The sequence below is a fragment of the Natrix helvetica genome, assembly GCF_964273705.1.
Source record: "Natrix helvetica genome assembly, chromosome: Z".
NCBI lineage: Eukaryota > Metazoa > Chordata > Lepidosauria > Squamata > Natricidae > Natrix > Natrix helvetica.
The window spans coordinates 9395412-9412911 of NC_138554.1; the positions used below are offsets into that span (position 1 = coordinate 9395412).

At 45.4% G+C, this 17500-nt stretch overlaps 2 protein-coding genes across 4 annotated transcripts in view; one reads left to right on the top strand and one right to left on the bottom strand.

The window, feature by feature from the left end:
• The window catches only part of LOC309382119 (X-linked retinitis pigmentosa GTPase regulator-interacting protein 1-like), a 92715-nt gene that overhangs the window by 60115 nt on the left and 15100 nt on the right, over positions 1–17500 (bottom strand). For 2 of the 3 annotated variants that reach the window (XM_081933620.1, XM_081933621.1), the window contains exon 2: positions 13828–14005. The exons of the other annotated variant lie outside the window; for it this stretch is intronic. In XM_081933620.1, the coding sequence (XP_081789746.1) occupies positions 13828–13834 (7 nt within the window). In that variant the 5' untranslated portion in view covers positions 13835–14005. The remainder of the gene's footprint in view (positions 1–13827; positions 14006–17500) is intronic. 3 annotated transcript variants of the gene reach the window in all.
• Positions 16085–17500, top strand: part of LOC309382259 (G-protein coupled receptor 4-like) — a 4680-nt gene continuing 3264 nt past the window's right edge. Inside the window, exon 1 of the mRNA XM_081933849.1 lies at positions 16085–16363. The gene's annotated coding sequence lies outside the window, so the exon portion shown is untranslated. The remainder of the gene's footprint in view (positions 16364–17500) is intronic.

The following is a 17500-nucleotide window of genomic DNA, read 5'->3' on the forward strand; positions in this document are numbered from 1 at the left end:
TATGGCCCCCAACAATCTGGCTCCTCATTTTACCCACCTCGGAAGGATGGAAGGCTGAGTCAACCTTGAGCCTGGTGGGATTTGAATTGCCAAATTGCAGGCAGCTGGCAGTCAGCAGAAGTAGCCTGCAGTACTGCACTCTAACCACTGCCCCACTGTGACTCCTGGTTCCATTATCCCAGGGCGTATCTATAGGGCATCTATAATGCCAAAACAACTAGACAGTTTTTTCCCTCTTGCTATCATTCCGCTGAACATGGCAGGTGTAGCATGGGACACGTGTCAGAGGCATCTGTGGTGGCCAAGTGATAATGCAGGTCTTCCCTGAGACCCCCTCTCATAATAATCTACCTTCCTTCCTTCCTTCCTACCTTCCTTCCTTCCTGTTCTTCTTTTTCCTTCCCTCTTCATTCTCCTTTCTTCTTCCTTCCCTTCTTTCCTTATTTTTTCCTTCCTTGCTCTCTTCCCATCTTCCCTTCTTTTTCTTGGTCTTTTCTCTTCTCCTTTCTCTTTTCCTGTCCCTTCTTGGATGCTCAAATGCAAAAGGGGAAACATTCCTCCTTTTCTTTTGCTTTGAGTTTGTCTTGATGGCCCTCTGCCAGCAAAACGGAGCCCTCCCCTCTCCCCGCCACCCTGTTTTCACAGAAGACTGCAGGAGGCTGTTGCGGCTGAAAACGGGGTGGGGAGGGGCCATATGCAGCCCTCCTGAGCTCCGTTTTTGCTGGCAGAGGGACCACAAACTGGTCCTTTGCTTCTTTCCAGGCCGGCCCCACAGGCCAGATCTAAACACCCAACGGGCTGGATCTGGCCTCCAGGCCTTGAGTTTGACACTCCTGGTCAGGGGTGGGCTTCAAATATTTTAGCAAGGGGTCCTCTGCCCGGTTGCTGGGTGGGCGTGGCTATAGTGGGCGTGGCCTAGTCGGGCTCTTGCAGCACAGCGGTGTGTGTGTGTGTGAGTTTTTGCCTTCCTCAGGTTCTGGAGCTTTTTTTTTTTGAGACTCCTGGAGGGCGAAAACAGCTTCCCCAAGCTCCGGAGGCCCTGCACTTACCTGCATCCCGAACTTCCGGTAGGCCTGGTTTTTGCCCTCCCCGAGACTGCGTGCGCGCCCTGCGCTTGTTATAAAGTTTTTTTATTTTTTCATTTTCATAACATATAATCACATGTATGCTATTCCATAGCCAACCTCATATCTAAGATATGGAAAAACGGAGAGGGAACGTGAAATACACCTACACTGGGAAACTATTGAGATTTAAGGACAGAATCACAAATTGGGGGCATGTAAGGATGTATAATTATATAAAGACAATGATGAGAATAGCTGGGGATTGTAACCAGGGCTACATCTCAGCCAAAATTAGGCTGGGGCGGGGGAGGGTTTTAAAAGCACAATGACTATACAGGTGAAACTCGAAAAATTAGAATATCGTGCAAAAGTTCATTTATTTCAGTAATGCAACTTAAAAGGTGAAACGAATTACATGCAAAGCAAGAGAGTTCAAGCCGTGATTTGTCATCCTTGTGATGATTACGGCTTACAGCTCATGAAAACCCCAAATCCACAATCTCAGAAAATTAGAATATCGTGAAAAGGTGCGATATTCTGGGCTCAAAGTGTCCCACTCTAAGCAGCTAATTAAGCCATAACACCTGCAAAGGGTTCCTGAGCCTTTAAATGGTCTCTCAGTCTGGTTCAGTAGGAATCACAATCATGGGAAAGACGGTTGACCTGAGAGTTGTGCAGAAAACCATCATTGACACTCAAAAGATAATTGCAAAAGAAGTTGGATGTTCCCAAAGTGCTGTGTCAAAGCACATTAATAGAAAGTTATGTGGAAGGGGAATGTGTGGAAGAAAAAGGTGCACAAGCAGCAGGGATGACCGCAGCCTGGAGAGGATTGTCAGGAAAGGGCCATTCAAAAGTGTTGGGGACTTTCACAAGGAGTGGACTGAGGCTGGAGTCAGTGCATCAAGAGCCACCACACACAGACGGATCCTGGACATGGGCTTCAAATGTCGTGTTCCTCTTGTCAAGCCGCTTCTGAACAACAAACAACGTCAGAAGCGTCTTACCTGGGCTAAAGAAAAACAGACCTGGTCTGTTGCTCAGTGGTCCAAAGTCCTCTTTTCTGATGAGAGCAACTTTTGCATCTCATTTGGAAACCAAGGACCCAGAGTATGGAAGAAGAATGGAGAGGCACACGCCGCAAGATGCTTGAAGTCCAGTGTGAAGTTTCCACAGTCTGTGTTGATTTGGGGAGCCATGTCATCTGCTGGTGTTGGTCCACTGTGCTCCATTAAGTCCAGGGTCAACACAGCCGTCTACCAGGAGATTTTAGAGCACTTCATGCTTCCTTCCGCAGACGAGCTTTATGGGGATGCTGACTTTATTTTCCAGCAGGACTTGGTACCTGCCCACACTGCCAAAAGCACCATCACCTGGTTCAATGACCGTGGGATTACTGTGCTTGACTGGCCAGCAAACTCGTCTGACCTGAACCCCATAGAGAATCTATGGGGCATTGCCAAGAGAAAGATGAGAGACATGAGACCGAACAATGCAGAACAGTTGAAGGCCACTATTAAAGCTTCCTAATCTTCCATAACACCTCAGCAATGCCACAGGCTGATAGCTTCCATGCCATGCCGCATTGAGGCAGTAATTGCCGCAGAAGGGGCCCAAACCAAGCACTGAGTACATATGCATGCTTATACTTTTTAGAGATCTGATATTGTTCTATGTACAATCCTTGTTTTATTGATTGCACGTAATATTCTAATTTTCTTGAGATGGTGGATTTGGGGTTTTCATGAGCTGTAAGCCATAATCATCACAATTATGACAAATCACGGCTTGAACTCACTTGCTTTGCATGTAATGAGTCTTATCTCATATATTAGTTTCCCCTTTTAAGTTGCATTACTGAAATAAATGAACTTTTACACGATATTCTAATTTTTTGTTTCACCTGTATCTGTATACTTTTTTGTTCCATTTTTTTCTTTAAAAAAGGAGGAGAATACATGTTAAAATTAAATACGTATATTGAAAAGGAATTACAGATACCCTCAACATAAAATGGAGCTCGCTCAGAAGCTGAAATACACCACGTAAATGAGATGAAGAGTGTGAAGTAGAGGAGAGAGGTAAGGGGAGAAGAGAGGGTAGGAGAGAGGGCAAGGGGGGAGGGAAGAGGAGGAGAGAAAAGAGGAGTGGAAAGGGGAGAGTGAAGAAGGAGAGAGGAAAGGGAAGTAGAGAAGGGAAGGATGACAGAGGGAAGAAAGGAGGTAGGGAGTGGGAGGAGAGAGGGAGAAGAAAGTGATGGATAAGGTACAAATATGGTGTATGGAGAGCAGAAGAGCCAATAATTGTTTTGGGGAGTTGATGGTAAGATGAATTGGCGTGTGCTGCACTTACCTGAATCGAAAACGGGCCGCGTGGGGACTCCTGGGAAGGGCAAGGTGGGCGGGGCCAGCCAGGAGTGGGATTTGGGGGTTCTCCGAACTGCACAGAATCTTAGCTAGAGGTTCTCCTGAACCCCTGCGAACCCCCAGCAGCCCGTCCCTGCCCCTGGTCTAGTTCAGTCGTGAGTTGCTACTGATTTGGACCAGTTGGTAGCGATTTGGCGGCCCGTGTCGCGGAATCGGCAGTGACCCAGGCCTGCTACGCTCCCGAACCGGTTCTCCTAGGGCAGGGCCATCTTGATTTTCGGTTCTGTGCGTGCGCAGAACAATTTGCATTGCCCAAATTGAATTCATTTTCATTTGTTGATGTTTTGTGCGTGCAAAACATTAATGCAAGAGCAGCAATCCACTCCTGGTCTAGTTACTTGTAACTAATCCATTTCCCCAAAGCTGGCCCTGCTGGTCTTTTGCTGAAAGGACATCAGCAAAAAGTTAAACAAACAAACAAACCAACAAAGTCTTTGCCATGAAAACGAACACGAATTTGCACGGAGTGTCATTTGCAAATACAGGATCTTTACTGCTCAGGCAAATACTGTATAACGTCTTCCTAGAGAGACGTCCGTATTTGCATGATCAACGAAGGCAGAACGTGACTGTCACATTTGTGGCATCCACTCCCCTTTTGAAGTTCTCTCTGCAGGAGTTAATTAAAGGAGAGTAATCATGTTAGCTGTTGATTTTCTCCTATTTCTGCTTCAACGGGCAGATTGAGGTCTCTTTTCTAATGCAAGAGAAGCCAAAAGAAGATCTGGCATTCCCGCCCACCACAGATTCATGAGAGTCTCTGTGGATTTTCTTCACTGCTAATCAACTGCCATCTGTCCAAAGAGGTTACTCTAAGTCTACACTACTATTCAAGGACAGCAGAATAGAATAGAGTAGAGTAGAGTAGAGTAGAGTAGAGTAGAGTAGAGTAGAGTAGAGTAGAGGAGTAGAGTAGAGTAGAGTAGAGTAGAGTAGAGAATAACAGATTGGTAAGGGACCTTGGAGGTCTTCTAGTTCAACCCCCTGCTTAGGCAGGAAACCCGGCCTATACCATGTTGTGGTCCGCCAGTGGAGAGAGCTGGCCGCAGATTCGGACAGTGAGGAGGTTGGGGAGGAACATGGGCCAGTCCTGGAGCCTAAGGAAGGCTCTGATGAGGGCTCTGTTTTGGAGGCAGAGAGGGGGCCAGAGCCGTATGCCAGTTATCAGCTGCCTTCGGAGTCAGACATCAGTGAGGCAGACGAACAGCTGGAGCCTGTTCCCAGTATGCGCATGCGCAGAGTTGCCAGACAAAGGGAACAGCTCCTTCACATCCAGCAAAGTCTTTCAAGGGAGGATTTACAGTCACAGATCTTATCTGGCTTGGAGAGCTGGCTTTTGCAGGGTGATATCTGCAAAACCTGGCAGGAAGTCCCAGAGTGTAATGAACCAAAAAAGTGAACTAATTGTCTCCTGCAAACTCCACTCCCCTTTCACTCCTCTTTTATTTCCTCTGGGAGGAGCCATTCATCGTCCACCTGTGGCCTTACTCCCAAGTCGACCCCTGTTCCTTAGTTGTTCCCTTCTTGTCTGGCAACTCTGCACACGCGCACACTGGGAACAAGCTCCAGCTGTTCTTCTGCCTCACTGATGTCTGACTCCGAAGGCAGCTGATAACTGGCATACGGCTCTGGCCCCCTCTCTGCCTCCAAAACAGAGCCCTCATCAGAGCCTTCCCCAGACTCCAGGACGGGCTCATGTTCCTCCCCAACCTCCTCACTATCTGAATGTGCTGCCAGCTCCACTGGCTGTTGGTGAGCCACAACTCACTTAACAACTGTCTTCCTAGGAATAGAAATTTTGGGCTCGATTGTGGTGATAAGTCAATGATTACCATAATGGCTATTGATTTTCAACTCCCACAATCACATTATGGAAATTCAGCACAAAACCACGGAATAGCGGCAATGCAATGTTTTAATGTGAAATCTCCAGACAGCTGATGCGTCATCAGAGCGAAGGATGACGACCCCCGTGAACAGAGCTTGATTTCCCCATTTTATGGACCATCCTTCTGGTTTCCTTAGAAACAGGATGTCAATGGTTACTGTTGTGTTCTCAGAGATATATCTTGATTTCCCACCATGCGAGTGGTCTCCTGTCCAAGTTCTAATCAAGGTCGATCTGACCTTAGCCTGAGATCCACCAAAGCTGGCTAGAAGTTGCTTTTCCAATCTCACTGGTATGGGGTTTCTGGAAAGTCAGGGCCTATCCCTCTCCTAGAAGAATGAAATATTTTGGGAAATACTTTTTTTTAAAAAAGGCAGACTATTTCCTCAAAGGGAGAAATGGAGAAACATTTTTTTAGAGGCAGAAAGCAACCCCCACTTTCCTTAATAGGCCACAGCAGATGTCAGCACTTAAGAAATAAAACAGCTTATTGAAAAAGGAAGACCAGTATCTAGATAGCTCTGTTCATAGACGAAGCAAAGACTGCAAGCAGAAATCCATTCAAGACAGGATATTTTGAAACTCCCTGCAGCAAAGTCTGACCAAAGGCAGAATTACCATATTTTTCGGAGTATAAGACGCACCTTTCCCCCCCTAAAAGAGGGTGAAAATTTGAGTGCGCCTTATACACTGAATATAGCCCCGCCCATCCACCAGCCCCTAACCTTTGGTCTCTGACTCCCAGCAATTTACCTCCTTGCAGCAAAGGGAATAGGCTATGGCAATGATGGCAAACCTTTTTTGGCTGCCGTGCCAAAAGCGGGGGGAGCGTAGGGGGGTCGTGCGCTGGTGTGCCACACCCATAATGCTATGTGTGCTACCCCCAAATGCGCGTGCAGGTGCGTGATCAGCGAACACCCCCACTTTTGCCACGTTTTTTTCGCCTTCCACAGGCTCCATAGGCTTTCTAGGAGCCTGGGCAGGATGAAAACAGCTTCCCCGTCCCCCGCCCGGACGCCCCTGAAGCCTCCGGAGGGCAAAAAATGGACCTACGGGGAACCCGGAAGTTCGGGAACGGTTGCAGGAACTGGGTATGTCTAGTTTAATGAAAAGAAGGACTAGGGGAGACATGAAAGCAGTGTTCCAATATCTCAAGGGCTGCCACAAGAAGAGGAGTCAAGCTATTCTCCAAAGCACCTTAGGGCAGGAGAAGAAGCAATGGGAGACAACTAATCAAGAAGAGAAGCAACCTAGAACTAAGGAGAAATCTCCTGACAGTTAGAACAATTAACCAGTGGAACAACTTGCCTCCAGAAGCTGTAAATACTCCAACACTGGAAGTCTTTAAGAAGAGATTGGATAACCATTTATCTGAAGTGGTGTAGGGTTTCCTACCTAAGCAGAGGGTTGGACTAGAAGATCTCCAAGGTCCCTTCCAACTCTATTCTATTCTATTCTATTCTATTTTATTCCATTCTCTTTACAATATTCCAACATTTTGCTTGCTCTTCCCGCCAGATTTGGAAAAATATATATATATATTTTAAAAAAGATCGCTTTTTAAACAAGCAAGAACTGGATGTTTTTCATTTTTGCATCCCTTTCCATCAGGAAATGGGATGAAGACAATAGAACAGTTAACTGCTGCTATATAAATGGTAAGTTAACTCAAAGGATTTGCATTCGGGATGAAGAGTCCTAAAGAAATTTGCATCACGAATGAGCTTTTTGCATAACTAGCTGACTGACTCAGTTGTCTGTCTGTTCCTCCCAAGAACATTAAACTTTGTTATTGAAGCAGCTGAAATTCTACATCATTTGAGTTGGCAGGAATATCTATCAAGGGAGACATCCATAAACAAATAGTAAGTACCAAAAATATCTAGGGACGTGGTGGCCCAGTGGCTAAGACGCTGAGCTTGTCGATCAGAAAGTTCGGCGGTTCGAAGACCTAGCACTGCAAAACGGAGTGAGTTCCCAATACTCGTCCCAGCTTCTGCCAACCTAGCAGGTCAAAAGCATGTAAAAATGCAAGTAGAGAAATAGATAACGGCGTTCTGTGCACCTTTGGCGTTTAGTCCTGCTGGCCAAATGACCACGGAGACGTCCTCAGAGAGCGTTGGCTCTTCAGCTTTGAAACGGAGATGAGCACCGCCCCCTAGAGTCGGGACCGACTAGCAGATACGTGCAAAGGGAACCTTTGCCTTTACCTAAAAATACCTATTTGCTGAATGCAATGCTTTGGGGTATCTGGGAAGTAAATATGGAGAGCTACAATGGATCTTTGGTACTCAACTGCTTTGAAACGCATCAAATTTGGCCCTCAATGCATTTTGACACAAACATTTTGCCCCAGTACTCACCGTTTGTTTAGTACTCGATGCACAAGCTGGAAATTGCTTAGAGGAAAAATTTGTTTGGTACTCATGGTTTTTGGTACTCAACACGCCTCCTGACACCAATTAACCGTGGATACCGAGGTACCACTGTTGATGGAAACATGGCCTCATTCATTTTAAAGACATTTGCCACCTTTTAATGCCAAAATAATGTTATTGGAAAAGAGGTGCAGTGTGAAGTGAGAGAGAGAGAGAGAGAGACTACTCTAGTTGTTCTTCCTCTATTTTTGTGACTCGTCAGTTAGACTGTAGCATTGTTGATGTAACATAGTTTGGTAATGAAACATCGGTAAGAAAACCATCGAGCTCAGAGACCACTAAGGACCCCTCAGTTCAACCCTGCGCTACAAATATTCTCCTGTGTCACTAGTTGGGCTGTTTCTAAACATGGGTTTAGTGGTGTTTTTTTTTTTAAAGAATGCTAAATCCACATTTAAACACAGCCCCATGGACAGGTATGAAGATGAGCAGAGGGGAATGTGGTACAGGTAATCTTCACTTAATGATGATAATTGGACCAGGAACTCTATCACTAACCGATGCATAATGTCACATGACTGTGCTGGATTACAGTGGCAGTTTCTGTAGTATCAGTTACCATTCTTAGGCAAATTCCTCAGGGTTGTGTTAGGTGTGATATCATGTGATGGCTATTTGCAACTTCAAACCAGCTTCCCTATTGACTTCTCTGACCATCGCTTATCAGAAGTCGACAGTGAATGTCACAAATGGCCATAGCATGACTGCAAGATGTGGCAGTATGGTACTGTATTTTATGGAGTATAAGACACACCTTCCCCCGCTCTAAAAGAGGGTGAAAATTTGGGTGCATTTTATACACTGAATGTAGCCCCATGCACCCATCGGCCTCCCACCCTTTGGCCTCTGCCTCCCAGCAATTTACTTCCTTGCAGCAAACGGGGAAAATGGGGCTTGGGAGGCAGCAACAGGCTATGGCAATCCCTGCAGCCTGAAACAGCTGATGATCGGGAGGCCCAGGCTGAAATTGAAAGTGAAACTTGCTGTTTGCTGCATGAGGCAAATTGCTGGGAGGCAGAGGCAGATTTTTTTTCTTGTGCTAATCAGGCTGTTTGCTGCAAGGAAGTAAGTCAATAACTATAAATGCCTATAAAATGTTCACATTATTAGACTTATTTTTTAAAGACCGCTTTATTATTGTTCAAGACAACTTAAGAAAATGAAGACGCTTTTTAAAATAAATGCTTGATCTGAAGAGGCCCTGTGCTATTGTATCTTCTTCTAAATAGCAGAGAATAACTATACTTCCAGAAAGCCACATCAATTTTAACAACATCTGTACAAGTCTAGTCTGAAATGTAACAACACAAACAGGGTATATCGTCTGTACTGTTTGCTGTTTGTTGCAAGGAGGCAAATTGCTGGGAGACAGAGGCAGATTTCCCCCCCACACACACCTTGTTTTCCTCCCCAAAAGCTAGGTGCGTCTTATACTTTGGAGTGTCTTATACTCCGAAAAATATGGTAATTGTGAATCCGTTGCCAAATGCTCACATCAGGATCACTAGACTGTGAGGATGCCAGAACGATCCTAAGCCTCCTCATACCTATCATAACTTTGGATTCATTCACTGAACTGTTGGTTGCTGAACGAGAACTACCTGCAGTTCTTTTTCCCACCACTAGGTGGGAAACACTCCGAGAGAAAAACAAAACCAGGGGAATCCACCAATCACCTTCCTTAACTCCTCCCACAATGGATAACAATAAGGACGGCATTGTATCACGAGCAGCGGTGGCGCAGTGGGTTGAGTGCAGTACTGCAAGCTACTTCTGCTGACTGCCGGCTGCCTGCAATTTGGTAGTTTGATTCTCACCAGGTTCAAGGTTGACTCAGCCTTCCATCCTTCCGAGATTGGTAAAATGAGGATCCAGATGGGGGCGGGCAATAGACTTACTCTGTAAACCGCTTACAGAAGGCTGTAAAAGCACTGTGAAGTGGTATATAAGTCTAAGTGCTACTGCTATTCCTTGTCAGCCATATTCGCTATTAGGATTCTCTCACAAGGAAAGCACAGATTGGTTGGCCCAGTTTTCTGCCTGCTGAAGGACCGTTGGGTTGCAATTTCACAGAGTCCGTAGAAATGCAACTGAAAATGAACTTATAACATTGCCCAAAACCGCCACTTCTGCTTTTTTCCACAGAGTTTTATGCTCCATTTTATGATCTGTCTTGCAACGGTTGTTAAGTGAATCCTCTTAGTTGTTATATTAGCAACACGATTGTGAAGCAATCGTGACTTCCCTATCGACTTTGCTTGTCAAAAGTGTAGACTATCCAGTTGGCGAATCCAGAAAAAAAAACTAGGTAAAGATCCCCCCCGCACATACGTGCTAGTCGTTCCCGACTCTAGGGGGCGTTGCTCATCTCTGTTTCAAAGCCGAGGAGCCAGCGCTCTCCGAAGACGTCTCTGTGGTCATGTGGCCTGCATGACTCAATGCCAAAGGCGCATGGAGCGCTGTTCCCTTCCCACCAAAGTTCCCATTTTTTCTACTTGCATTTTTACGTGCTTTCGAACTGCTAGGTTGACAGAAGCTGGGACAAGTAACGGGAGCTCACTCTGTAACATGGCACTAGGGATTCGAACCGCCAAACTGTCGACCTTTTTGATCGACAAGCTCAGTGTCTTAGCCACTGAGCCACTGTTCAGTGACCTCAGTGACCTCAGTGACTACTGGGACCTTATATTACCAAGAGTATAAACTATAATGAATAAACCACATTGGCACAGAAGAAGCAAAACCAGCTCTGGATTTCCCACTCAAAAGCAAGCATAGTTAATTTCCCCCTTTCCCCACAGGCCACCCACAATACATTACATCCACCAATCACTTTTGTTCATTTTGTTATGGGAACTAGCGGCCCATGCAGGGACATCTGCTCGGGGTGTCCTTGACATGAGAGCAATATCTCACGGGAATCAATGCTTGGATGCCATTCCATACAGTTGTGGGTTCCAGACCCTGTTGCAACCGATAGGCTGCACACAGGGCCGGGCGTTCTAGTCAGGCATGTGTCCTGCGTGCGCATGCACACACCACCGCCCTGCGACACCCAGCTGCTCGGCAGAGATCACGCAGGCACCGCATGCTGTGCGTGCATGCGCAATTGGCCCAGTTACTTCAAAAAGAGCTATGTAATGCGGGTGGGCGGGCCAAACAAGCCACCGTACTGGTACTGTGGCCGCTGCTCCCGGCTACTACTGGTATGGCCATACCAGGCCGTACCTCCCAGAACCCACCACTGATTCCACCCCACCCTCTCTTTTCTTGGTCAAGCTGCAAGGGAAGCAGAATATAGGTGAAAGTGGGAAACAAAAAGGCTGCAAAAAGTGATCCCATGACCCTGGGACATTGCGACCGTCATAGACATGAGTCAGTTGCCAAGCATCTGGATTTTGATCACGTGACCATAGGGATGCTGCGACAGTTGTAAGTGTGAAAAATCATCGTAAGTCACTTTTTTCGGTCCTGTGGTAATTTTCAACAGCCAGGAAATTAACTGTGGTAAGTCGAGGACTTCCTGTATTGGGCAGGGGCGAAGGTGTGGGATTGTATACCACTCTCCAGTTCATAAGAGTTTATTTGTACCTATGCAAAATAACACAACGTATTTCTACCTGTGACCCAAAGGTAAATTTAAAATAAGGAGGGGAACCCTGAAGGTAACAGATCAACATGTGCACATATTTGAATATGTTTTTTTTTTTCAAAATGCAATCTATAACTTTGCCAATCACTAAAGAATCCAAACAAAATTGTCACTCATGCTAATCTGGTCCAAAATATGGAAAAAATGGGATTTTGTATATTGACAAGTTCGATATTTGAACTTTGAACTTTCTTTCCTTTTCTTGTGGGTTAGTTTATGCAGCTGCAGTAGGGCCGGTCGAAGTGTGTTAAAGGCTTATTTTTATATTAAAAGGGGAATTCATAGCAAATTGTGGAGCCCGGCGTGTGCTTGTATTTCCACGTAACATTTATAATAGCATTTTATTCCTTTTCTGTCATCGAGAGGTAATCCTCAACTTACAACAGTTCGTTTAAGGATGGTCCAAAGTTATAACAGGGCTGAAAATGTGACTTATGTCCATTTTTCACACTTATGACCATATCGGCATCCCCGATGGGGGGGTCACACGATCGAAATGCAGACATTTGGCCATCGACTCATATTTATGACGGTTGTGGTGGCTTGGGGACAGGTGTCATCATTTGTGACCTTCCGACAAGCAAAGTCAATGGGGAAGCCAGATTCACTGAACAACCGCCTTGCAAACTTAACGACCGCCGTGGTTCGCTTAACAACTGCAGCCTGAAAGTTCGTAAAATGAGACAAAATCCACTTATCAAATGTTTCACAGCCACCAACATTTTGGGGTCCATTCAGCGGTGGGTTCCTGCCAGTTCTCACCTCTTCTATAGAAGAGGTTCCACAAATCTACAGTGCCGTTTAGAACCGGTTCCGGCTCCCTCCTCCCGCCCATCCGCACATCATCAAGATGAAGAGCGAGAGGAGGAATTCTGGGAGTTGAAGTCCACAAGTCTTAAAGCTGTCAAGTTTGAACACTCCCGGGGTGTTTTTTTTCTAAAGGGTTAGGGGTGCAAGGGTCTTGTAACTTGACAGCTTTAAGACTTGCACACTTCAATGCCAGAGTTCCTGAGCCAACATGACTGGAGGAGGAATTCTGGGAGTTGAAGTCCACAAGTCTTAAAGCTGTCAGGTTTGAACACCACCGGGGTGTTTTTTTTCTAAAGGGTTAGGGGGGCAAGGGTCTTGTAACTTGACAGCTTTAAGACTTGTGTCCTTCAAATGCCAGAGTTTCTGAGCCAACATTTTGATTGCTAAGCAAGAGCGTTGTTAAGTGAGTTTCACCACATTTTACAAGTTGGTCACGCCTACCCAGTCACATGGCCGGCAAGCCACTCCCACCCAGTCACATGGCCAGCAAGCCACTCCCACAAAGCAGGCCACACCTACAGAAGGGGTTCTAAAAAATTTCAAAACCCACCACTGGTTCTTACCACCGATTCTGCCCACGTCACAGGTGCGCCCTTCCACACATGTGCCCGGCCTTTCACGCAAGCGCTTTGCTTGTGTGTGTGTGCCTTCCGTGCATGCGCCTGGCTTAAAAACCGTGCCTCAATAGAACGGCATAAAGCCAGGGTGGGTGGCGGGACTACCTGCGATTTCCGTTACTGGGTTCGGTTGAACCAGTCCGAACCTGCTGAATACCGCCTCTGCCTCCATTGCGGTTGTAGGTCAAGGATTAAGAGCCGGGGTGGCGCAGTGATTAGAATGCAGTATTGCAGGCTATTTCTGCTGACTGCCAGCTGCCAGCAGTTTGGCAGTTCAAATCTCACCAGGCTCAAGGTTGACTCAGCCTTCCATCCTTCCAAGGTTGGTAAAATGACCACCCAGGTTATTGGGAGCAATATGCTGACTCTGCAAACTGTTTAGAGAGATCCGTAAAGCGCTATGAAGTGGTATATAAGTCTAAGCGCTGTTGCTATGGTGACTACCTGTATTATTACTTCTATCTCCTTGCCCATCCCATCTGCTGATACATCTAAATTCAGAAAATCGGCACATCAAACATACTGTACATATCCGATTACCGCATAGATAAATCAATGAAAATAAATCGATTTGAGCGAACGGGGCTCGCAATTGGGATTTATAGCGAGCCCGAGGCAAACAGTCACTCTATCCTCTGCTCTTAAACAAAAGACAGGTTTTTTTAGAAATAACTGAATTTTTTTGGGGGGGGGGAATGTTAGACTTCCACTATCGCAGTGGGTCCTTAACATTTTCTTCCCCTTTAAATCCTTTTTGTGGGCGTGGACCATGGCTACGGACCCCCGAGACTGAACCCAAGATTTAAATCACAGCATTTCTTCCAGACTTCGCAGACCTCCTGTGACGATGACAGGTTGTGAACCACTCCTCTATTGGCTCATCGGAAGCATTCATTCAATATATTGAAAGGACATATTCGTTGGCTCACCTCCCATTTCCACGCAGACAGAGAAGAGCAGGAGAGGTTTTTTTGTTCCCGATCCAATCTCCCGGGAATGTCGGCTAATTCGCCTTCTTCTTTCTCCTCTTCCTCCTTTCCTTTTGCTGGGCCTTCACGAGCGTTTTGGCCTTTTTCCTTTCTCAAACTCGCTCCCGTTAGATACTTCCTGGAACGAAATGAGAAAATCCATTTGTAATCCAGCCTCCGTTAAGCTCCTTAAAGCATGAAGAAGGCCAGTTAACTTGGGGATGAAAGAACAGGTTGCCGGAGGACTCACATTGTAGACAGCGTGATATTGACAGATTGTAACCAAGACTGTTGTCTTCGGTTACAACAGATGTTCCTCCCTTTGCAGAAATACACACGAAGTATTAATAAAGGTAAACAGTAAAGGTTCACCTCGCACACATGTGCTAGTCATTCCTGACTCTAGGGGGCAGTGCTCATCACCGTTTCAAAGCCAAAGAGCCAGCACTGTGCGAAGACATCTCCGTGGTCATGTGGCCGACATGACTCAACACTGAAGGCGCTGTTACCTTACCACCAAAGGTGGTTCCTATTTTTCTACTTGCATTTTTACATGCTTTTGAACTGCTAGGTTGGCAGAAGCTGGGACAAGTAACAGGAACTGGGAGCTAGGGGTTTGAACCGCCGAACTGCAGACCTTTCTGATTGACAAGCTCAGCGTCTTAGCCACTGAGTCACTGCTTCCCTATAGGAAGCATTAATATTGCTTTATAAAGCCTCAGGAAGACCACGCTTAGGATATGGAATCCAGGTTTGGTCACCATATAAAAAAAGATGTAGAGACTCTGGAAAGAGTGCAGAGAAGAGCAACAAAGAGGATTAGGAGGCTAAAACATACAAAGAATCATTGCAGGAACTGGATTTGTCTAATCTAGAGAAAAGAAGGACATGGGGGGACATGATAGCTGTGTTCCAACATTTGAGGGGGGTTGCTACAAAGAGGACGAGGTCCATCTATTCTCCAAAGCATCGGAAGGCAGGACTAGAAAATAATGGGTGGAAACTAATTGAGGAGAGAGGCAACCTAGAACTAAGGAGAAATTTCCTGACAGTTAGAACAATTAATCAGTGGAACAACTTGCTTCCAGAAATTGTGAATGCCCCAACACTGGAAGTTTGTGAGAAGAGACTTGTCTGGAATGATATAGGGTCTCCACTTGAGCAGGGGGCTGGACTTGAAGACCTCCAAGGTCTCTTCCAACTCCTATTCCATTCTATTCTATCCTATCCTACCTTACCCTACCTTATCCCCCTTCTTATTCTATTCTATTCTATTCTATCTTATCCTATTCCCCTTCTTATTCTATTCTATTCTATCCTGCCTTATCCTACCCTATCCTATCCCCATTCTTATTCTATTATATCCTATCCTATCCCTTCTTATTCTATTCTATTCTATCATCTTATCCCCTTTCTTATCCTATCCTATCCTACCCCCTTTCTTATTCTATTCTATCCTATCCCCTTTCTTATCCTATCCTATTCTCTTATCCCTTCTTATTCTATCCTATCCTATCCCCTTTATCCTATCCTATCCCCTTTCTTATTCTATTCTATTCTATCCTATCCCCTTTCTTATCCTATCCTATCCTATCCTATCCTATCCCCTTTCTTATTCTATTCTATTCTATTCTATTCTATTCTATTCTATCCCCTTTCTTATCCTATCTTATCCCCTCTTATTCTATTCTATCCTATCCCCTTATTCTATTCTATCCTATCCCCTTTTTTATCCTATCCTATCCTTTCTTATCCTATCCTATCCCCTTTCTTATTCTATTCTATTCTATTCTGTTCTATCCACACATGATGTTGATTCAATACCTCTGTTAATACAGCCAAGGACAGTGCTGTTTTTTTTTTTGACAGATGTAGCACACTGCTGGCTCATATTTAAGTGGTTGTCCACTAGGACTCCCAAGATCCCACTCACAATTACTACTATTGTGCCAGGTACCACCCAGAGTCCTAGGCTATATCTGTGCATTTGGTTTGCTTGTTTATTTTCCTAAGGAGGTGTTCTTTTCTGCTGTTGTTTTGGCCTTTGTGGTGAGCTCTGTAGGAGGTTCTCACAGATCTCCTGCAAATCATAATTGCCTTGGTGGTCTTTGAACAGCGGAAAATGCAACCACGCAGCCGGTTGAATGTCACTCCTACTTGATTCACAGGTGGAATGAATTCACCAGCCATGCAAAACCCATTGGTGACCAGTCACGTACACCAGGGTAAAACAGCCGGAGAAATTCCCTGACGAGGATTAGAAAGCACATGTGGTTTCCTTTCATGAAAAGAAAGAACCTTGAGCACTTCCATAAAACTGGGCTGTTCAATTACGAGGCAAGGAACTACTAGTCCTCTGCACGCCATCTGTAAGTTCACATCACAAATCATTTCAGCTGAAAAACCACAGAGCGAGGATGTGGCTCAGTATTCAGCAGAAACCAAGAGGACCTGAGTGAGCAGGTCGGAAATTATTTTTGGGGAGATAGACAGTTGGGTAAGTGTCTCATTTTTATTTATGGGCAAAAAATGAAAATAAATTCAGATTGAGGCTGCAGCCCATGTCTCTTTCTCGAATGGTGGAGTAAAACTCAACCCCGTTTCAGCGCCAACAGGGGAGGCCGCCAAGGGTCCTGGAATGACAATGCTAGGAAATACAGTATTAATAATTTGCTGTGATTGTTTCTCGAGCGGTAATATTTTTCTTTTGTGGCCTTAGAAAGAACAATAGAAAGGAATCCCTTCCTTTGTTAGGCTTTCACTGTAAGTCAGTCAGTCAGTCAGTCAGTCAGTCTGTCTGTCTATCTATCTATCTGTCTGTCTGTCTAATCATCTATCTATCTATCTATCTATCTATCTATCTATCTATCTATCTATCTATCTATCATCATCTTATCTAATTTCCCTCACCCTCATTTTCTATCTCTATCCCTACCAGTGTTTCCCTGAAAATAAGACAGGGTCTTATTTTCTTTTGGCCCCTGAAATAAGTGCTTGGCCTTATTTTCGGGGAGGTCTTATTATTTTCAAGGTGCAGGAGGCAGCAACCATGGTCACCTCATGGCTGCTGCTGTGTTGCAATATGTTTGGGAGGGCTTATTTTGGGGGGGAGGGCTTATTTTAGCACATGCGCTCAAAAGCCCGATTGGGCTTATTATCTGGGGAGGTCTTATTTTGGGGAAAACAGGGTATCTTCCTACATCCCTCCCTCTCTATCGTGTATGATCTATCTAGCTATATGTATCTCCCTATCTCCCCATCCCCCTCTCTCTGTGTATCTTTATATCTCTATATCTATTTCTCCCCCCCCCCATTTATCTTTATCTCCATTTTGCTCTTTATCTCTATCTATCCTTATTTCCCTATCATCCTCCCACTGTTTCTCATCTTGCGATGTGCTGCCTCGAGTGGCTGCACTGGCAGAACGAGCCTCACAAAGACCCATTTCTGGAGGAGTTTGGGGGAAAGAAACAAGCAGGACACGGTGAAGTTTGTTGGGCCGTTGTGCGTGTGAGCGGCAGCACCGGCACTACGAGCCTGAGGTGAAACCTCCAAAAAATTCTAGATGAAATAAATAAGGATGGCTGTATTGTTTGGAACTGAAATAAAGCTTCCATACTTGGAACACTGGGAA